The sequence below is a fragment of the Lampris incognitus genome, chromosome 6 (assembly GCF_029633865.1).
Source record: "Lampris incognitus isolate fLamInc1 chromosome 6, fLamInc1.hap2, whole genome shotgun sequence".
In the NCBI taxonomy this organism is placed as follows: Eukaryota; Metazoa; Chordata; class Actinopteri; order Lampriformes; family Lampridae; genus Lampris; species Lampris incognitus.
Window position 1 is genome coordinate 40,202,834 of NC_079216.1, and position 23,655 is coordinate 40,226,488.

Below are 23,655 nucleotides of genomic sequence, written 5' to 3' on the forward strand. Positions count from 1 at the left end.
ACACAGATGCATAAACAGCACAGTAATCACTGACAGAGACCTCGGTGGAGCAAAAGAGCTAAAACCAAAATGCAATCCCCCCCACCTTTTTCTCCCCTATTGTACCTGTCCAATTATCCCACTCTTCCGAGGTATCCAGGTCGCTGCTCCACCCCCTCTGCCAATCCGAGGAGGGCTGCAGACTACCACATACCACCTCTGAAACGTGGAGTCACCAGCTGCTTCTTTTCACCTGACAGTGAGGAGTTTAGCCAGGGGGACATAGCACATGGGAGGATCACGCTATTCCCCCCAGTTCCCCCTCCCCCCTGAACTGGCGCCCTGACCGACCAGAGGAGGCGCTAGAGCAGTGACCAGGACACATACCCACATCCAGCTTCCCAGCCACAGACACGGCCAATGGCCCTATCGCTCAGTCCCGCCCCTCGAATGCAGACGAGCCAATGGCAGTGTAGCACCAAATGCACGCGGGAGCTCACTCGGACATCTAGAGCTATCGACTCCATTAAGTAGCACGAGAGTTACATCAGAAGTCGCGGTTTTTGTGATGTTTTGTGATATAAGTTGAACAAAAATGGTCAAACGATGTGCATGGGGTACATAAAACACTGATACAAGGTATCCTGAGAGGATAGGCAATGGGGTATATTTTATACCATTTCCCAAACCAAAACAAGACAGAGCCAAATGTCTCTGGTGGATTAAGCTGTGTGGCAGACCACACAGTCAATTCAATGTAACGAAGATAAACAAGGATTTCTACATTTGTTCTAAGGTAAGGCAAGATTGTGTTGTGTAGTTTTGACACCGATAGCTGCCATTGTAACTCTCTAGTCAGCCCGGGTAGCTTGTCCGAGTTAGCAATAGTAACTAAGGGGGGCGGGGCTTAGCAATAGGTCCATTGTGTCTGTAGAGACATCCGACCAAGCCGGAGGTAACACAGGTATTCGAACAAGCGATCCCCTTGTCTCTGATTCTGTTTGTGATATTCATGGACAGGCTCTCAAGGCGCAGCCAAGGTGAGGAGTGTGTCCAGTTTGGGAACCTCAGAATTGCATCTCTGCTCTTCGCAGATGATGTGGTTTTGTTGGCGCCATCAGAATGCGACCTCCAGCACACACTGGGGCAGTTTGCACCTGAGTGTGAAATGGTCAGGATGAGAGTCAGCACCTCAAGTCTGAGGCCATGGTTCTCTACTGGAAAATGGTGGATTGCTCCCCCCGGGTTGGGGATGAATTGTTGCCTCAAGTGAAGGAGTTCAAGTATCTCGGGATCTTGTTAACAAGTGAGGGTAGGATGGAGCGGGAGATTAACAAGCAGATTGATGCAGCATCAGCAGTAATGTGGACGTTGTACTGGACCGCTGTGGTGAAGAGGGAGCTGAGCCGGAAGGCAAAGCTCTCAGTTTACCAGTCAATCTTCGTTCCAACCCTCACCTATGGTCGTGAGCTTTGGGTAGTGACGAAAAGGGTGAGATCGCGGATGCAAGCGGCTGACTCAGCCTTAGAGATAGGGTGGGGAGCTCGGACATCCGGGAGGAGCTCGGAGTAGAGTTACTGCTCGTTCACGTCGAAAGGAGCCAGCTGAATTGGTTCAGGCATCTGATTAGGATGCCTCCTGGGCGCCTTCCTTTGGAGGTTTTCCAGGCACGTCCAACTGGGAGGAGACCCAGGGGTAGACCCAGAACTTGCTGGAGGGACTACATGTCCAATCTGGCCAGGGAACGTCTTGGGATCCTTCAGGAGGAGCTGGAGGCCGTTGCTGGGGAGAGGGACGTCTGGAGTGCCCTACTTAGCTTGCTGCCACTGCGATCCAATCCCAGAGAGGTGGCTGATGATGAGATGAGTTCAGATGCCCAACCAAGTTAGAGGTAACATGGGGATTCAAATCGGTGATCCCCATGTTGGCAGGCAATGGAATAGACCGCCACGCCACCCGGACACCCCCTTAAAATGCAATTTCTAAATGGAAAAAAGTGCAATTGCTAAATATTAAATTCTATATTGCTGATTGCTGCACTTGGAACAACTGTGCTGCAATAAAACTTAAAATGTGAGCCTCAAAAGATATTTTCTTTTCCGTATTTCTCTTCAAGAGTTGATATAAATGAGGATGCACATCAACACCGTTTGTCTACACTGTAGGGGAAAATCTCAAGAGGAAACTAGACAGTTGGACCACTCAGACACCAGGAGGAGCCACACATCTCAAAGGTTCAAACGTTAATCGAAGTTTCTAGTGCAAGCATATTAGCAAGAACTGAGCTACCATGAGATGCGTGGGGGAAAATGGCAAAGCTGGCAATGGCAGCATTTGGCAAATGTTACATGCCAAATGGGACAACAAAACATAAAAAAGGATTTTTTTAAATGTTTTGCATTTATATTAGCTATTCATAATTTGAATTTTACATTTTTGATTTAGAACTCATAACCTTAATTTTTTAGAGACAGCCACAGTCGGCAACGTACCTGTGAGTGGGATAGCTAACATCCTTGGTATATTTTCTACCATTTCGGTATGTTTTCTACCATTTCAACTGCAAGGAAAAATGATGTCCCCCCCTACAGAGTCTATAAACACAGTTCTCAATGTCACTCCTCTCCTCCGCTGCACATTTTTGGACTACTCAGACAAACAGTACCAACACACTAGCTTACCACTTTCTATTTTACCACAACAGAGAGGAAAAACAGTAAATTTAAAGGAAAAAAATACTGGAATGGACTACCACAGTGATTCATTTATGCTGACATGTCCTACCTTTTCCACTTCTTACAGTAGTGCTGGTTTATTTCATAAAATGTAAATTTAACAAGCGGTGGAAGGTAGAGAGGAATCTAAAGGAATATTAAGAGAACAGTGAAGGTTTGCCAGCCTTTTTAATTTCCGAGAAGAGAGAGGGTGATGGTTTATTAGCCCAGGTATGACATGGCTGTTCGGTGAAAACAGGGGTATTTCAGCATGAAGAAAAAAACATTACAATGGAGGCAAGAGGATTTGTCGCTCTTAGCTCTTTGTCTTAAGGATTTAGAGCATAAAGCTTTTGGTATTTTGCAAAGTGACTTGACATCTTGGTTCAAAGAACAGAAAGTCTGCTGAACCTTGGATGTAATTCCAGATATAGACAGCTACAATAGAAATTACTCTGACAAGTGGTCCTTTCAAACGCAGCTATGGAAAGTCATATGGAAAGTCACTAGAGTAAATAAGCCTCTAAACAACCCGGCCTCACTGTCTCATAGGGGATTAGTGTGGAGCTGGAGAAGGAGGGAAAGTGGCTGTCGGAGCAGGGACGAGGGATCGGACTGGAGGAATAATGATTGGACTTAACACTTGGAAGATAGAAGTAAATGAGTAGCGTATGAGCATGAAAGCATGTGTAGTTTATGAGGGTAAATGCTTTATTTTACTCCACTCTCATTCGGTTTCTTTTTCCCCTCCCTCATTCGCTCTCAGCGTCTCATTTCATAATTACTCCTGGTAAAACCAGAGCGCAAGAGAAGTGATAAAGAAAGACATAAAGAAATGGAATAACATACAAATAGATGGTGGGAGAGGGGCAGTGTCTATGCAGAGGAAGTTGCTGTGTTGATCCATTCAGTGCATGTGTGTGAGACAGACACAAAGCAAGAGAAAAAAAGTGAGGGCTGATGTATTTCTGCTGTGCTTTACAACTGCATGAACACTAATGCTGCATGATTAATCCATTCTAGTCTCACAGATAAAGCATTCATAAACACCGATCAGCCAAAACATTAAAACCACTGATGGGTAAGTGAATAACACTGTTTATCTCATTACAATGGCACCTGTTAAGTGGTGGGATATATTAGACAGGAAGTGAACAGTCAGTTCTTGAAGTTGATGTGTTGGAAGCAGGAAAAATGGGCAAGCGTAAGGATCTGAGCGACTTTGACAAGGGCCAAATTGTGATGGCTAGGCGACTGGGTCAGCGCGTTTCTAAAACGGCAAGTCTTGTGGGGTGTTCCTGGTATGCAGTGGTCAGTACCTACCAAAAGTGGTCCAAGGAAGGACAATTGGTGAACCGGCGACAGGGTCATGGGCGCCCAAAACTCATTGACGCACGTGGGGAGCGAAGGCTAGCCCATCTGGTCCGATCCCACAGAAGAGCTACTGTAGCTCAAACTGCTGGAAAAGTTAATGCTGGCTATGATAGACAGGTGTCAGAACACACAGCTCCAGACCAGTCAGATTGCCCACGATGACCCCTTTCCACTGCCGAAAGCACCTACAATGGGCACGTGAGTGTCAGAACTGGACCATGGAGCATTGGAAGAAGGTGTCCTGGTCTGATTAATCACATTTTCTTTTACATCATGTGGATGGCCGCATGCGTGTGCGTTGTTTACCTGGGGAAGAGATGGCACCAACATGCACTATGGGAAGAAGGCAAGCCAGTGGAGGCAGTGTGATGCTCTGGGCAATGTTCTGCTGGGAAACCTTGGTTCCTGGCATTCATGTGGCTGTTACTTTGACATGTACCACCAATCTAAACATTGTTGCAGACCAAGTACAACCCTTCAGGGCAATGGTATTCCCTGATGACAGTGACCTCTTCAGCAGGATAATGTGCCCTGCTACACTGCAAACATTGTTAAGGAATGGTTTGAGGAACCTGACAAAGAGTTCAAGGTGTTGCCTTGGCCTCCACATTCCCCAGATCGCAATCCGATCGAGCATCTGTGGGATGTGCTGGAAAAACAAGTCCGATCCATGGAGGCCCCACCTTGCAACTTGCAGGACTTACAGGATATGCTGTTAACGTCTTAGTGGCATGAGGGGAACCTACACAATATTAGGCAGGTGGTTTCAATGTTTTGGCTGATTGGTGTATATTTGCAGGTCTCAAAATATTTATTGTCAACAGATCGATGAATAAGGATGGAATTGAGGACATCCACCTTAAACCCTGATTTATACTCATTGCGGATAATAAAGCGTAACCCCTTGGCCTTCCAGAGCCTTCACCTGACCTTGACCACCCTAGACACATACCTGAACTTAACCATCCATAATTCAATTGTAAAACAGATGATCAGAGCAGATACCCTGAACAACATCTTCATTCATCAACACGTTGACATGCATCGTATTTATGTGACAGAATGTTGGCAATCAAACAGCAAATATGTTGTACAAGGTTTTGTCTGTATGATTAGGTTGAATGAATTGCAATTTACCTCATGCGATTTCTACACCATGAAACACACACACACACACACACACATTGCATAAATAGTGTATAGTTTAGGGGCCTAAGGTGACATGAGTGCTTGCAGTCAGATTTTTATAAAGTCGTGTGCAGAAGGTAATTTTGCGTGTGCCTATTGTCGCACATTAATTCACTGTGTTTGCACCATGTTTTTCACTTACAAATGTACTATAACCTCAGCTATTTGCAATCTTGTATAGTAAAAGCAGGGGTGGGGGAAAAGTAGGGATGTATTTCGTTGCACACAAGCCCATTGGGAAACACTTTCGCCAGTGTTGAGATGTTTACGACAACTCACTTTGTAGTTGCAACATAGATAGCTCTCAGTGTCAGATCACATAGACTAGTGGACATAGATATTTTATAAAATGGATATGCTTTCATATTTAATTTAACTGCTTGAGCTTAAAGTATGCTAGACTCAGCCCAGGGATGTTTTTGAGCTGTTATGGGGCTAAGCAAGGCAGTGTGAGCACAGCTGCTGTGTAGACCTCCGCTGATGTCCAGATGAAGCCTAATGCACTCTGGAAAGTAGCTTGCTGTTTCATTCAATACTGAAAATGAGAGCAGCTGAGGAGGAGGTGAGGAGGAGGAGGTTGTCGCTGATCTGGTGCTGGGAGGGGGGAAAAAAAGCGCTTCACTTCAGTCAGGGACGGATTAAACCAATCTGGGGCCCGGGGCACAATAATTCACGAGGCCCCCCTATAACAACACCAGAGAGTCTGGATGCAATTTCACCTAGCAGTTTTGATTAGTCATGTGACTTACAGTAATCACCGGAAACAACGCAACACATGTGATATTATTAAAGGACCTACAAAACATTACATTATTATTATTATTATTATTGTTGTTGTTATTATTTCACCCGTCACCAGCCACTTTTATCCAAATGCTGCTGCTGTCCATTCATGGCGGTTGCTGTTAACGTTAGCTCATCTTCAGTAGGCCTAACGTTGCTAGCTTCATCACAGTTGCTAACGCTTGGCGGTAGTAGCGCTTCTTGTTCATCCTTATCCGGAGTTTGAGTTTCTTTCTTTTTAAAAAAAACTATCCAATTTTGGGATCTTTTGCAACTCGGACGCCTGTCTTTCAACTTTTTCCTGTTTTGTTTTTCTTTTAAGGAACGCACTAGCATAATGCCTCTTCTCCATTTTTGTTTTTTGTATAGCCTACAATGACGTAGCTACGTACTTGAACGTGAATCATGATCGTCAAGAGCAAATCTATTGGCCCATGATGCAATTTATTTTAATTTTTTAATGATTTTTGTTTTTGTTTTTATGTGTAACTTATAACATTTAATTGTACATTGGTGCTAATGAATCCATATTTTAAATAATACAGGAATATTTTTGGCATACAATTGGAAAAAAATATTTTGCCACCATGATTGAGAATTCTAGTGAAATCATGTCTTATATAAACCCTGGTAATCGACATTACCTCTTGTAATGATTATTTAAAGAAGAGGTAATCATTGGGCGGATTTCAGAGGACGTAATTTTGCTAATCTTGGTGGCCCCCAGAAGGGCGGGGCCCTGGGGCCCGGGCCCCGTCGGCCCGTGCATTAATCCGTCCATGACTTCAGTCGTTTGGCAATATTTTGCATTTAGCCGAACTCATATCAAACAGAAAGCAGGTTCACAACCTCACATAATAATATGACTATTTAACATCAGCATCTTAATGAATGTAACAGAGATTCAAATGATAAATGTGTAACAAAAAGGTGAAATGAAGAAAGTAAAAATGACATTTTCCTGATAGTGTAACTGATTTATTATTATGTCAATGTGGTATGTGGTGCTTTTATCCTTGCCAGACCGCAATATGAGATTTTAACCAAAATGTGCATCATATGGCAGTTCAGATCACAGTGGCAGTATAAGGCAAAATAATCACAACAGATTTTTGGTGCATATCGTGCAGCCCTATGTAGGCGTTGGATTTAATGAGTGCAAGTGCAAGTGTGTGTCAGTGTGTATGTCTATGTAAGTGTTTGTGTTTGTGTTTATTTGGGCAAGACACTGAATTGAAATGTTGGTAGAAATGCCCATACCCGTTCACCCACAGACTTTATCACCCTGTTTCCCACATATTTTTCTCATAAGCCAAATACATGCAGCCACACTGTAGGCAAAAACATGTTAATCTCCAAGAGCCAGTGATGCCCACAGCACCCATATGGAAAAATACATGCTTTTTATGTACTATCCATCTAATGCTTCACCTACTGCCTCCAACCAGTATCTTATAATTTCAAGAATTGCATTCTGCGTTTAACTGTAGCTGCACATTTGAGATAGTGAATAAAATGTAAAGGAACATGGTGAAGGTCAGTACACATGTGCACTGGTAGGGGGCAGTATGGTAATCTCTGTGTTGGCTTTCCAGTTGTGACTTGTTCCACAATTTAAAGCTGAGCATGCCTCATTGTAGTTATTTCCATAAATATGACTGGAGATGGAGGAGATCTATATGTGCATTTATGTGTGTGCGTGCGTGTGTGTAAGTATGTGTTTATGTATGTATGTGTTGATCCTAAAAGAAAGGCTTGCAATTCAGCAAGGTAAGAGTCAGACCCTGTGAAAGCCTGGGATTTAGTTGCACATCCTGCAACGGCAAACAAAGCTCTGGTGAGCATTAGAAGACACACGTCGACACTTAACATTCTCTGTCTCTCTCTGTGTCCCACAAGCTTACATACATTATTTAAGACCCCGAAGATGCAACCCCAGCACAGTGTTATATTGTTGAGAAATAAGGCAAAGAGCCAACAAAGATATGTACCTCCTCTTGCTAGCGATGCTAAGCCGAGTCATGCTGGGAGAGAAACGCTCTGAAAACAGTATTTCTCAACAAGTAGTAACTGTGAAGAATGAGCAGTTTGCAGGGGGAGTGGCACTAGAGAGTTTCTTCTGGTTTTGCTGCTGTTTTTATTTTTGCACCACACAAATAACTGAAAGTCAGATCGAAATGACAGCACTAATATTTTCTGATATCATGCATTAAGTCTCAAGTGCACGTATTACTTTAATCGTAATGCATTCTTTTCTCTTGACTGAAAAAAGTATAGAAAGGTAGAGTTCAATTTCTCTTTTTATAAGGGCTCCCCCCTGATTCAGCTTTTCTCAGCTGACCTCCCCCCCTCCCAATACTCATGACGTCATCCGGCACACTTTTATATACAGCCAATCAGCTCAAATCATCCCATTATGAAAGCCCCACCCACATTACCGCCAATGCTTGCTTTGCTCTAGAGAAAACCGAGAACAGTTATAGATACATTTATTGGTCATTTACAAAAAAAGAAAATGCTGGTCAGTATTCTATTATACTGTATTCAAGGTTTTTAGACATGAACAGTTGAAATTGATTACTGATTTCTGTCCGACATTAACTTAAAAAATAATCGGTCGGTACCAAAATTGTTTTTTCCCCTTTGAAGTGTGAGTCCTGAGTCTACAACTAGGAATAAATTCATCCCTTATGAAATGATCTTCGAAGGCTGGTAAGTCTTAAACAGCATGGCATTGGGCAGCACATCCGCTCAGGCTCAGCCCATGGGCTACTCTTTCCATTTATTGAGAGGGGAAAAAAAGATATGGAGAGAATTACTAGGTGAAGGTGCATCTCTCTGAATGGGCCACTCCTGGTTCTCTTCACCTCCTACTCATCCCTTCCCCACCAGCCAGATTTACAACAGTCTTGTATTTAGCATCTTGTTTTTTTTTTTTTTTACAAAAAGATAGAAAATGGTATTTTTTGCAAAAAAAGGGTTGCAGAAATTCTCAAGAAAGAAGTGTTACTATCTTAAAACAAGGCATAACCAGGTAGATAAATTTGCTAGTATAAGGCAAATGTCACTTGAATTAATAAATGCCATCGTGTCAAGTGACTACACAGCATCCATGCTCGTACTTCACTCACGCACATATTCTGTGTAGACGTGGTCACATAGACAATCAAGCCCACATCCATTGCATCAACCAAACACAAAGGCATGCAAAACAGACAAACTCACCCACACCATATAATAATAGCTGCAGAAATTATGTAGATTAAATGGTCCTCCAGAGGGATGTTGTTCTTGTCTTAATTTGCATATCAAAACCATTCAGACATAGAGATAGAAACCGAGAGAGAGAGATAGAGACTGAGTAGAGAGAGCACGAGCACAAAATAGATGAAGACACGATGAAGAGAGACAGAGGTAAAGAAAGCTGCCGCCATATACGGCATACAGGTTTATGGCCATACATGGGCGGAAACCGAAAAGAGCAGAGCCGGTCTTATCCCTGCAGCTTTACACCCCCCCCCCCACCTTTATCTCCATCCTCCTTCAGCTTTGACCATTTTTCTTTGCCTCATCTCCCACCAGCAGGGTCAGAGTTCACCATGGAGATAAGAGAATTGAAACAGGGTTCTTGCTCTTCTCTCTGTGTCATACTATCTGAATTTATACTAGTGCCATCAGTCTGCTCTATCTGTCCCAAAGCACAGGTCTCAAAGATGAGCTACAGTAGAGGTCATCTCTCTGGGCACAAGTGTGTGTGTGTGTGTGTGTGTGTGTGTGTGTGTGTGTGTGTGTGTGTGTGTGTGTGTGTGTGTGTGTGTGTGTGCACATTGCATCGCTCCCTTTGATTAGGTGAAACCTGTGTTTCAGGGTCTACTACTCTCGGAGATTTCCGCTTGAAAAAACCCCACACAGCATGGGTACAACCAACTAGGCATACAGTGCATGCAAGCTTTAAGACCCAAGAAAATCACCATCAGCCTCCTTCAGGTAGCACTCCCCTGTCTTTCCCTCGGGAGCTGTGCCTCCAGGTACAAGCTTACTTATTCAAACATGCTATTCATCTGGACGTGTCGTTAAAGCGTCCCAGGAACATAAACCCACTCAGCTCGACCCTCCAACACACACACACACACACACACACACACACACACACACACACACACACACACACACACACACACACACACACACACACACATACACACATTCTTTTCTTTGTCTGGCCTCTCTGTCTATAATGTCCACCATCCTAGGTGACATTTTTCTCTTGTTAACTATTCCAAACACCCAAACAAATGAAAGTGCGCTGAGCCACACTGAGTGGCCAAAGGATCTGTTGCTGGGAGTAAATATCTTGCTAATGACTACCTCAGTCTATCATCACACTCTTAATGGTGGGATAATGAATAACACCACCTTTTATAAAGAAATAACATTCCAAAGATAAATCATAGTCAAATCAACTAATTGATATGCTTTCTTCCCCAATTCACTGCTACCATGGAACCCACAGACAGCAAAGGTTATCTAAAAGAGGGTGGAAAATGTGGAGATGCTCCTAGTTTGGATACTTTCGAGTCCCATAGAAGCATCCAAGATGTGGTTGCCAATCAACACATCTGCGTGCACTACATGAGGGTGCATTGTTATGTCAGCCATAGTGCATTTTCGATGGCAAGGGGCCAAGATAATGCTGGTTTTCATTCAATGTGATCAACCTCCGAAATGACAAAACAGACAAGATTGTTGCAAAAAACAACCTATAAATACATCTGCAAAATAACAACCTACTATGCCCATTGGCTAGGCCATGAAGGGGGCAGTCCTTTCCTCTTGTAAGCTGTTACGGCATTTGAGTAGACTAGCAGTGACGACCATTTAACGTGGTTACATGCAGGGTTAAGGTTAGGTCATGGTTACTGAGCCCTATTATCAATCAGCTATCTTTGTCTATTTACTTGATTTCTGAAATGTCAGCTCCACGTTTGCCCGACAGAACAATGACCACTTCCATCTTTGGCCAGTGGGAATGCTTAAGCTTCAAAAATGCTCTTATGAGTCACTTTCATAGACTTGCAAAATTGAACCATGTGGCTGTTCGCATAGGATGACCAGCCTCTTTTTCTTCCAACCAATCACGACACCAGGTGATTTCTCTGATTAGTGTATCTTCTTTGATTGAAAATGTACTAATCTGTGAAACCACTTGGTGTAGTACTTGGCAGAGAGGAAACCCCATACTCTTGGTACTTTATGGAACATGGTTGCCTTTGTGGGCGGCACAGTGGTGCAGTGGTTAGCGGGTCCGCCTCACAGCAAGAAGGTCCTGGGTTTGAGCCTTGGGATAGTCCAACCTTGGGAGATTGTCCCGGGTCGTCCTCTGTGTGGAGTTTGCATGTTCTCCCCGTGTCTGCATGGGTTTCCTCCGGTCGCTCTGGTTTCCCCCCACAGTCCAAAGACATGCAGGTCAGGTGAATCGACCATACTAAATTGTCCCTAGTGTGAATGCGTGTGTGTGTGTCGGCCCTGTGATAGACTGGCGGGCTGTCCAGGGTGTCTCCCCACCTGCCGCCCAATGACTGCTGGGATAGGCTCCAGCATCCCCGTGACCCTGAGTAGGATAAGCGATGGATGGATGGTTGCCTTTGTCCAGTGCAGGGTATTGTACATACACAAACTACTACAACAGATTGTCAGTTGAACTTAATCCCTTGCTTTGGTCGATTGAATTATGTAGTTAACCTAGCTATGTTATGGGCATCGAGCTAAATGTGATGTGAGAGTGAAAGATAATGAGCACTTTGGACGTTGATCCAAACGGGTCTGTTCCACACAGACTACAGTGGGATAGAGCGTATGAGACTTTTCCAAAGGCACTTTTGCTGTAGAAATGCATAAATGGTGCCGCAGATCCATTCCCAGAAAGTAGCTCAATGACTCATGCAGTATCTTGTGACTCAAATACATGGAGAGAAAATGAGCAGATTGGAAAAAGAGATATTCTCAGTAAGCAAATGATTATAGGAGGTTATTTTTTAACAGCTGAAGGTGAGACAGGGAGAGCACGAGGGACACAGTGAAGGAGAAGGACTTGGAAAGAGGCTGATGGATGACATGAAAGCAGATAAATAAGTACGCAATAGAGACAGAGAGCAAGACAGCATGAGAGAGAGAGGAGTGAATGAGTGAAAAGAAGAGCAAAGGGGGAGTGAATAAGAAATGAGCACACATAACACAGAAAGAGAAGAGGAGGGTGAAACAGTGGCACAAATAACACAAAAAGAGAGGGGGAGGGGGAAACAGTGGCACAAACAAAAATGAGAGACAGAGAAGGGAACAAAGGAAGGGAAAGGGAACAAAAATTAAATAAACCCATGACCCACCAGTGACATCAAGAGAGAGAGAGAGAATGAAAGACTTGGGAATAATCACGCCCAAGGCATCCTTACAACCGAAAATTGATAGCAGGGGGTTGGTGACCAGAATTACTCTTTCCCCATGTTTTTTTTTCCTGTCGTTCATTCCTCTCTCTTTCACCTAATTCTTACCTCTCTTCTGTCTCGTTTCTATTTCACTTCTCTGTAGTGAGCATGCACTTTCCCCCTCCTCCACTTCCACAGCTTTCCCTCCCTATCCATACTCATCCCCCCCTACCGAACATTGCCTACGGCATGTGGAGCCAAACTATAAACTACTAAAAACAAGCCCAGAAAAAAAAAAAAAGAACAGGATTTAGGGGCCTAAAAGTATAAAATGATTTTTCCTCTTAGCAAACTAGCTGTTGGACGTCCACCATTATGTTTGTATTCTGGATAGGGGAGGTTGAATTATTCATACTCTTGCTAATAGCGTAAATGAGATATTCAGTGTACTTTCAAGTTTTGCTTACCCGTGGTGCACCCTGGGCACAGTGGCAGATAATTCAGACAGACAACAGGCAAAAACCTTACTATGGTCACATGCATGAATGAACAGAAGTGCACGCACAGTCACACCCACGTGCGCATGCACACTTCTGAACACACACAAAAACACAGACACACAAACACACACATGCACTCACACATGCATGTGTTGTCTATACTTATGCATATGCTTACTCCATATTCTAAAAGCACATAATAAACTTTTATTCCCCAAAAATACATCCAAACATAAAAAAAAGTATTCTGATGCCTCCCCTTTTAAAAAAAATTGTTAAAAGTGGAATGTTTTTCTCTCTTTTTTTTTGTTGTTGTTGATCCCCCCCTTTTTCTCCCCAATTGTAACCAGCCAATTACCCCACTCTTCCGAGCCGTCCCGGTTGCAGCTCCACCCCCTCTGCTGATCCAGGGAGGGCTGCAGACTACCACATACCTCCTCTGATACATGTGGAGTCACCAGCTGCTTCTTTTCACCTGGCAGTGAGCAGTTTCGCCAGGGGGACGTAGCGCGTGGGAGGATCACGCTATTCCTCCCAGTTCCCCCTCCCCCCGAACAGGCGCCCTGACCGACCAGAGGAGGTGCTAGTGCAGCGACCAGGACACATACCCACATCTGGTTTTCCATCTGCAGACATGGCCAATCATGTCTGTAGGGGCGTCCAACCAAGCCAGAGGTAACACAGGGATTCGAACCGGGATCCCCATGTTGGTATGCAACAGAATAGACCGCAACATCACCTGGATGCCCCGTTGAATATTTTTCTATTCGCCTGTATTGAGTAAAGATGACAAGACAATTACGAGGTAAAATATCAGTTAAGTTTGTCTGATTAATGGTGTATATTGACTTATGCCCTGGGCCAGTTTAGCCCATCTGAATGATAACAACCTCCTAAAAGACCAACCTCAAGTCCTTGTTTAGTTACTGCCGGTGTCCAACATTTGACTACTTACAGCGTAGGACGAGCAGGAATGTCCCAAGCAGCATGAGAAGGCTGGCATGGTGGGGTTGGGCAGAGCTGCACTGCATCCTGTTCTTCTTGCAGACACACACCTGAACTTTGACCTCTGTGCTGTTGGACAAGGGGGGCACCCCCGAGTCAGTGATGAGAAGCGGGAGCTGATAGTTGGCTTTCTTCAGACTGTGCAACAGCATAATTTGGGAGTGTGTGGCTGCGGGGACAAACAGAGGAGGAGGTGTAGGGTTAATGACATGAATGTGGTATTTCTGTGTACCATGAAAAGCATTTGTGGAAATCTCCACCATTTCACATCTGTTATCAGGCTACCCTTAATTAGACCCATGTTGACATCTGTAGCCTACTCTCTTAAATGTGAAAACATAGCGATACGAATGTGGATTTTAGCACAGAACTGAACAGTCGTAGCAGCTCTTCTCAGACATTTGAATTAAGAGCCCTACTTTGCACTTTGTTGCATCATGCGTCTGGTGTTCAAGAACTACTGTAGTCAGTTCAGTTTGGCGATAGGCTTCAGTCTGCCACAACCACCAAACTGTGCTGAACACTTTGTTAGACTATATAAAGAGTGTAGGGCATTTGAACATAAATCTAACAAGCTGAGATTATGCGCAGGCATGTGTGTGTGTGTGTGTGTGTGTGTGAGTGTGTGTGTGAGAGAGTTAGCACTTCATAAGATTAATACAAAAACAAAGGAATACAGTGAACTAGAGGACATGTATAAGATCTGAAGACAGTTTATGGAGTTTAAGGTTAGGGCTGTTCACGGGATAAAAAGTGAAAATTGGGGGTTTTCTTTTTCTTTGTGGATTTTCTCCCCCAGTTATACTTGGCCAATTACCCCACTCTTCCGAGCTGTCTCGGTCACTGCTCCACCCCCTCTGCCGATCCGGGGAGGGCTGCAGACTACCACGTCTCCTCTGATACATGTGGAGTCACCAGCCGCTTCTTTTCTCCTGACAATGAGGAGTTTCACCAGGAGGATGTAGCGTGTGGGAGGATCACGCTATTCCCCCCAGTTCCCCTGCCCTCCTAAACAGATACCCCGGCTGACCAGAGGAGGCGCTAGTGCAGCGACCAGGACAAATACCCACATCTGGCTTCCCACCCACAGAAATGGCCAATTGGGTCTGTAGGGACGCCAGACCAAGCTGGAAGTAACACGGGGATTCGAACTGGTGAGTCCCATGTTGGTAGGCAACAGAATAGAGCAACACACCACCCAGATGCCATTGTGCTCTTGAACGATCAGGAAGAGTGTTCCACAAACAGGGGCTTGGGCCTGCATACATGGCAAGTAAAACGAGGGTAACACAGCTATTTTTAGAGAAGAGATTGTTATGCTTTTAAAATTGATTTCCAGTCATATATTCCCTACCAAAGCTTCAAGATACATCACTCTTTCCTACTGCTGCTACACAACATTCACATCCTATACAATACATGACTTCTGATTTAGAAATGATCACGATTTATACACAGTTATTTAAACTCAATCATATGTACATTCTCATATCGATAATAATGAAGGTATCTCCAATTTTTTGGCTTGTGACCTCAGCCAGTTACTTGCACATCGCATGGCAGAGACGGCCTGCTTGTTACCCACTAGCAGTGATGGTACCATCTTGAAGTTTTTTTGAAAGATAGTCCAAAATCCACTGGAGTGTGCCTCCTTTACATGCTCAAGAGATTTGTCTGGTGCATTCAGTCGTACCAACATCATCTCTGTGTCGGAAAGATTATGAATGTGGTCGTGTTTGCCGTGTTCACGAGAAGAGTCCGTTGTACGTAAATGACTGTTGATTTAGTATTCACAGCTTTGGAAGAGGACATTTTCTGTTCGCTCCGACTTCACAAGTTGTGATGTGACACTAACATTCCATGTTCATTTTGCAGTGGGTGGCAAGTAAAATTGTACTCTAGTTTTAGTTGTGCGGTCTTTTGTAGTAATTTAATAATATGTATTTGAGGAAAATATTGAAACTCTTAATGGTCAAGTAAGAGATTGGCTCACTAACTGTTCGGTAGCTAAATTGTGAGCCTCTGGCGTCACTACATAATGTTTGGCCAGTTGCCTAGCAACAGTTTTCTCAAAACAAAATTGCTTGAATGCCAGAGATATTTTAAAACCATGTCAAAACCAACATCTGACAAATTCCATGTGAAGGCTACCGTAGACCTTGACCAAAACAACCCCCACTGTATTACGGGTCCCGAGGATCAGATTGAGAACCGCTGATCGACATTTCAGCAACACAGTGAAAGGTGGATGCCGGGTTCATAGATGTGGCTGAGGGGGAGGGAGGGGGAGGAGAGCATGTATTTTACAGGTGAAGGATAACGTTAAGTTCAAGTTAAACTATGGAAGAGGAGAGGCAGAGTCAGGGGAAAAAGCGGGTTTCGCAGTTTGGGGCAAGGAACTCAAAATGAGAAAGGTCAGACACTGACAGGGAGGGAAATTTCACTTTAGCACAGTCTATGATGGCCAGGGGAAACACCACGGAAAGTGCTGCAGGCTTTCTCTGGTTGCTAAAAGCCAAGAGGACATTTTTATTATACATGTACAAAGTACAATAGTTGATGTCATAGTAGATTAAATTCCGCTCCATGTTTTCAGTCCAGCCTCGAATGTCCAGCAGCTTCTTCAACTGGACAGTTTTTTCCCCCCTGCCAATGTAGTTGAAACTACAGCAGGAGCTCATGCTGATGCAAGTAATGTCTTACAAGAGGGTGGAAATGAGTCATTCATTTTTCTACATGTCAAATCAATTGTGTATGCATATTGAAAGACAACCACACAAAAAGCAAACAAACAATCAGTCGAGAAACACACATATGTAAACATGGAGTCCCAAAAATAAATATAGCTCACAGCCAAGATGATGCCTGAAATCACACCGCCAGTCTGTTTGACCGGGAGTGGTGTCTTTCTCCTCTGGTCCTATCTGTCCCTTCCAGCTGTGGTGATTGAGAAGTGTCTCCACCTCCCTACTCGACTGTCCGTCACAGCTAATACCGCTGGGCAGGTTTCAGCTCCACTCAGTCACTCAAACACAGAGAGACAGCACTGCCGGTCATGCAACACTAAATCAATGTCTTGCTTGTCTCTTCCCTCCTCTACCTCTCTCCTCCTTGCTCTTCTCATTTCAACTTATATTATTTTACTTTCATCTTTTTCTCTCAATCTTTCTTACGCTCCGTGGTACTTCTATTCAATACTGTATTTAATCAATGTGTACTCATGTTTTCAGGAGTGACAGAGCAATTTTACCAGTGCAAGGTAGGAAAACATTGAAGGAGTTGTGTGTAATTTCTATCTTCGCATTGACCTTTTTCCTTTAGTGATGTGAATAACAACAACAATTCAAAACAAAAAGGCTAGCAAAATCAAAGAAAGCGTATACCCAGAAAGTTTGCGGTCATCTGCCATTTTTGTAGTCCCCTTCCATTGATATTAGTTTGCTGTGATCACTGCAGTGGTGAAACTACTGTGTATATGCAGGTAATGCAGTTTAGGGCCCGCACTTTACGAGAAAGTATCTCAAAAGTGAAAACAATCCAAGAGCAAATGAAAATGTTGATCGTAGACAACAACTGCATCGCTGCAAACTTTGGGGAAGTCTGTACAGTTTTATCGCTTTTCTTAACAATTCCAGTGACTGGAGCATCTGCCAAATGCTCATTTTCTAAACTGAAGCTTATTAAATCTTACCCGGGCAGCTCAATGGGACAGACCTGTTTATCTGCACTTGCCATGCTATCAGTCGAGAATGCCCATGCCTGCCAGCTGGATTTAAAGGTTTAATAGACGACTTCGCACAGCGAAAAGCCCGGGGAGTGCGCCTATATGATGTAAGTAGAACTTATTATTTATTTGACTAATATTCAACCTACACACTTGTGTTTTGTGTTTCTAAGGCCTATGCACAGACATGAATGTCAGTGTGTGTGCGTGCCATCACCAATAACGTTTTCATCTCTGTCAAGGTGCGTTGTCACCAATTATGTTTTCATCTGTTATGGTGCTGCGACACCAGATTTTGTTAAGAAGGCTAGTGTGCTGGAACTTTAATAATAAAAGGGAACTTTAATACAGTTTAACAATTTCAGGTATAACCTTGAATTTGGTACACTCAGCCAAACTTCCTGTGGAAATAGTCATGTCACTTCCTGGGAATTCAGGAAGTTTTCTTTTCTGTACTGTGCCCGATATTGGGAGTTCAAGATGGTTTCAAGTTATGCAGCATCTTCTTCTATCCTCTGTTCATAACCCTTACAATGGCATTATCATTTCACTATACTTTTCATCATTACATTCCTGCTGAATACAACACCAGCCTGTTCCTTGGAGGACTTGATGTTGTATTTAGCAGGAGTGTAATGATGAAAAGTACAGTGAAATGATAATGCCATTGTAAGGGCTATGAACAGAGGACAGAAGAAGATGCTGCATAACTTGAAACCATCTTGAACTCCCAATATCGGGCACAGTACAGAAAAGAAAACTTCCTGAATTCCCAGGAAGTGACATGACTATTTCCACAGGAAGTTTGGCTGAGTGTACCAAATTCAAGGTTATACCTGAAATTGTTAAACTGTATTAAAGTTCCCCTTTATTATTAAAGTTCCAGCACAGCTAGTCTATCATTATCTTGGCTTTGCTATTTAGACTCCTCCTCTATAGCACAATAGTCTCCAACTAATCATTTAATTTAGGTGTCAACTCTACAGTGCATTTCGCTGTTCTTCTTCCTATTTTTTCTCCCTGTTAAAGGTTTTTTTTTTTTAGGGAGCTGTTCTTTATCCGGTGTGAGGGTCTAAGGACAGGATGTTGTGTTGCTGTAAAGCCCCTTGAGGCAAATTTGTAATTTGTGATATTGGGCTATACAAATAAAATTGAGACTTGATGTGAACAAAGCCTGATGCGGTACTTACATTGTTATGCCTACAGCTGAACTGCCAAAGGGTGAAATGATGATGACAAAAAAGTTTAACCTGGCAACACAATGTTCATGAGGTACTCACAGTTGACCCTGGTAACCTTCCATGTTTTCTCTAGTCCTGGCTGTTTGCCCAGTTCTATCTTAAAGGGTCCGGCATTAGGGTGGATGTCCCTGTCCCGTCCCCCGATGATGGCCACATTCATGTCATGGGCGTCCTCACACACCCGAGCTACCGATGGGAACACATAGGGGGCGTTATCATTGTAGTCTTCCAGGTTGATGACCAATGTGCCAGTTCCCGTAGCTGGTGGGCTGCCTGAAAACACAGCACGCATGCACACACACACACACACACACACACACACACACACACACACACACACACACACACACACACACACACACACACACCATATTAAAACAAGACCAATGTATTTAACATTAGCTTAGCTAAATTTAGCAGGGCTAATTGGTACTGTAGTGTGCGCTTGTGTGATTATCACTGCATGTGTAATGAGAATAATAATGATCTGGTGAAAAGAGAAAGAATGTGTTAGGGCAAAACCATGGTGGATAATTATGATTAAACTTCTTTTTTTTTCTTTTTGCAGACTCGAAACACTTTTTGACTAAAATCCAAGACCCAAACAGCACCACAGGAAGGCCTCTCAGCATCTAATGCCAATACACTTAATAACATCTACCCTGTTTCTTTCACTAAGCTGACCTAATTTAACCAAAATTTAACAAAACCTTGTGTCATTTTGCTGCTGGAGGAACATGAATCATAGTGGCTTGTGTTCTGGAAGAGGGTGTTTTGATTTGGCACCAGGCTAGCCTCTGTGTTAGCGTGAGATTACACTTTATTGAAGAATGTAAAGAGCAGCTCGGCTCTTCTCGAATGCCGCTCTCTGTTTCATGCGATTAGAGGTTATTAAAAACCCGAAAAACATTCAAAACAGCTTCAGAGGTTAGCCAGCAATTAACACCTGCAGTTACGATCTGTAATTTGAAAAAATGGTCTCCTCCACCTTCTCAAGGTAAAAAAGAAATATATTTGTAGACATTCCAGAGCAGAGAGGGGAAAAAAAAGATAGGTGAGCAATAAATGTCAAGTGGTTCTGAAATGAAAAACCTGTTCGGGAATTTTATGGTGCCGTTATAAGAATTGCATAGTCTGAGGAGGAATCTTCCTGTCATGAAAAGCTGATTAGAAGAAAGCAAACATTTTAGGGCAAACATAAAAAAAAAGAGCTCTAATGAGGAAAAATGACAGTGTGGTCTTTTGAAATACTGTCAGGGTGGGACATTCAAAATCAGACTACAGATAAACTCACAGGAGATGCATATACAGGCTTTGCGAAAAGACATTCACATTATCAATATATCCTCAGCAGATGCCTGATGAAATTCTTCCATCCATCCATTATCCAAACCCCTTGTCCGAATCAGGATGCTGGAGCCTGTCTCTGCAGTCATTGGGCAGCAGGCAGGGAGACGCCCAGGATAGGCCACCAGTCCATCAGAGGGCCTGATGAAATTATTTTTATTTTATTTTCTTATTCTTTTATTTATTTTTTTATTTTTTTTATTTTATTTTTTTTATTTATTCTTTTTATTTTCAAAAAGCCCTCACAGAGTTTCAAAAATAAATTGGCCTGTCTCATCAACCGCTATTCGGGTTGTTAACTGTTTTAAAGCCTATGGGCTAAGAAACGGAGAATCATTTCAAGTAAAATCAAACCTGCTGTTCTTAGATTTGTTCAGCACTGACTCAGTCCACACCAGATTGTTCATAGTCTCGTCATGTGCTGTAGATATCAGGTTAAGCATTCAGATCCTTCGTAAAGCATATTTCCCAAGAAGCTTAGGCAGGCAAAGACACAAATACGCAGTGTGTACAGTGAAGCACACACACACAAACACACACAAACACACACAAACACACACACACACACACACACACACACACACACACACACACACACACACACACACACACACACACACTCACTCACTTGGATAAGTACAGGTACAGTGGGTGGACATTTACTGTACTTTTTGTTCCCATAAATACAAGGCCAAACCTGTGGTCACTGTGTACCAAAGTAAAACACCTTAGTGATAACAGTTGTGATAACAAATAACAGTTAAAAATATTTCACTGTTATTTAGAAGAATTTTGTCTTCTCGTGTAGTCACTTGAACAACAAAAGTCCGCTTGAACCATAGAATCCACCAGCAACTGATTCTTCAGTCGTGTACAATCAGGCAAAAATGAGAAAAACAAAACATTATCATGCATTGTGTAAATAGATTGCCATATTTTTACCTGCAAACGAAAGCATTTTTGTTTAGGTCTTAAGTCAAATGTACTGGTAGTTTTGCTCAAATTCCTTCAGTTGTGGCTGTCTCCAAAGCCCAATGCTTTCTTTCCATCATAGAATTGGGGAAAAAAAAACAAAAAAAAACAAAAAAAGAACAAACATCACAATAAAACCCCTTTTTTTCTCTCCCGTTTTCTCCCCAATTGTATCTGGCCCCACTCTTCCCGAGCTGTTCCGGTCACTGCTCCACCCCCTCTGCCGATCCAGGGAGGGCTGCAGACTACTTCGTCTCCTCCGACACATGTGGAGTCGCCAGCCACTTCTTTCCACCTAGTGAGGAGTTTCGCCAGGAGAACATAGCACGTGGGAGGATCACGCTATTACCCCCCAGTTCCCCCTCCCCCGCAAACAGGCGCCCCAGCTGACCAGAGGAGACGCTAGTGCAGTGAGCAGGACACATACCCACATCCGGCTTCCCACCCGCAGAAACGGCCAATTGTGTCTGTAGGGATGCCCGACCAAGCCGGAGGTAACACGGGGATTCGAACCGGCGATCCCCGTGTTGGTAGGCAACGGAATAGAGCGCTACGCTACCCAGATGCCCCAAAACCACTCTTAGATAAACAACTTTGCCGTGATAACATCGATGTAAGAAACCTAATAAAACATCTTTACTGACAACACTGTGACCCTAAATGTTGTCACTCACGAGATACACAGACTGGAGCTGGGGTTAGCTCCATTTTCAATGACAGGTTTTCAGTTCTTGTGATTTGTAGAGGATGAAGAAGACACTGTCCTTGGCTAGCACTAAATGAAGTTGTTTGTCAAACGAATACTCCCAACACTTATAACTTGCTTGGTTCTTTTTTTTCTTCTCCCAGTCCTCTTTATCTCCATAGTCATCGTGTCAAAGTCATCATCTGCCCAGGTCATCACCAACAAAGGTTCTCTGTTGCCCTCAACTTCAAACCTCTATTTCATATAAATTATATTTTCCAGTTTAAAGGCTACTGAATAAGGTTGCAATAAAACTTACATTAGTTCAATTGGAAGTTGGTATAACATGATTTACAAATTAAGCAGTGTGGGGAATAAAAATGAATACTAAACAGCTCCATGTGACTTGACTTTTTCTTACACTGGTGTTAAAGTGAATTACTATACTACAACTGGCACTAACTAGCAAAGTCTGTTCAATTACCACTATCTATGTCCAGCTTCAAAAAACTATACTCAGTATTGTATCTTCTGGGAGAGAGAGCGAGAGCGAGAGAGAGAGAGAGCAAGAGAGAGAGAGAGAGAGAGAGAGAGAGAGAGAGAGAGAGAGAGAGAGAGAGAGAGAGAGAGAGAGAGAGAGAGAGAGAGAGAAGAGAGAGAGAGAGAGACAGACAGACAGACAGACAGAGAAAGAGAGAGAGAACAGTTGAACATTAGACTAGTCTCCCATTGACACCCTACTCAGCGGAGATCCTTAGCAAAAGATTAGGAGATAACCATATCAAGAAATAAAAATGTAAATGGATGTTTTTAGAATCAGATCAATCCTTATTCCTTTTAAAAATCAATTATATGTGATGATCCATATAATACTTATAATTGGTATAAAACTGGTGAAATACTGCTTGTAAAACAATCACCATATTAAAAACAGTCAGACAAAAGTTAGAGCACTCGCTGCCTTTTTAAATAAAATTTGATGGCTATATATATCTCTCAACAGCCAGAATTCATCCTTCATCTCTGACAAGCGCCATTAATGAAGTTATTGCAGTTTTTCCTTGCTTTAATATTTCTTGTTGTGAGAAGTCATAACTTTCTTTAATATTAGATTAGCAAATCACCTCAGTGCAACGGAGGAGAAATAAATCTTGTTTAATAAAAAGTTTTCAACCCATGGTCTATTTCATGAAAAGGAAAGGCAGTCCAAATATTCCCACATAATAACCAGTACCCACTGCAATATATATATAGCGTTTTTTTCTTTTTCCGGAAACCGTAAATGGTGTTGATAGAAGTACTCAACTAATGAGAAGCGGAATATCATTAGCAGCTGATGAGCGCGTAACGCACGAAACAAGCTTGTACTGCTATGTATTAAACGTTTTTTTTCCTGCATCTGTATATATATATATATATATATATATATATATATATATATATATATATATACACTACCGTTCAAAAGTTTGGGATCACCCAAACAATTTTGTGTTTTCCATGAAAAGTCATACTTATTCACCACCATATGTTGTGAAATGAATAGAAAATAGAGTCAAGACATTGACAAGGTTAGAAATAATGATTTGTATTTGAAATAAGATTTTTTTTACATCAAACTTTGCTTTCGTCAAAGAATCCTCCATTTGCAGCAATTACAGCATTGCAGACCTTTGGCATTCTAGCTGTTAATTTGTTGAGGTAATCTGGAGAAATTGCAC

General features: G+C 42.8%; 1 protein-coding gene across 1 annotated transcript in view; it reads right to left on the reverse strand.

Moving 5' to 3' along the window:
* cdh13 (cadherin 13, H-cadherin (heart)) overlaps nucleotides 1–23,655 on the reverse strand; it is a 678,090-nt gene that overhangs the window by 102,303 nt on the left and 552,132 nt on the right. The window contains 2 exon segments of the mRNA XM_056282406.1: nucleotides 13,916–14,134; nucleotides 18,970–19,203. Coding sequence (XP_056138381.1) covers nucleotides 13,916–14,134; nucleotides 18,970–19,203 — 453 coding nt within the window.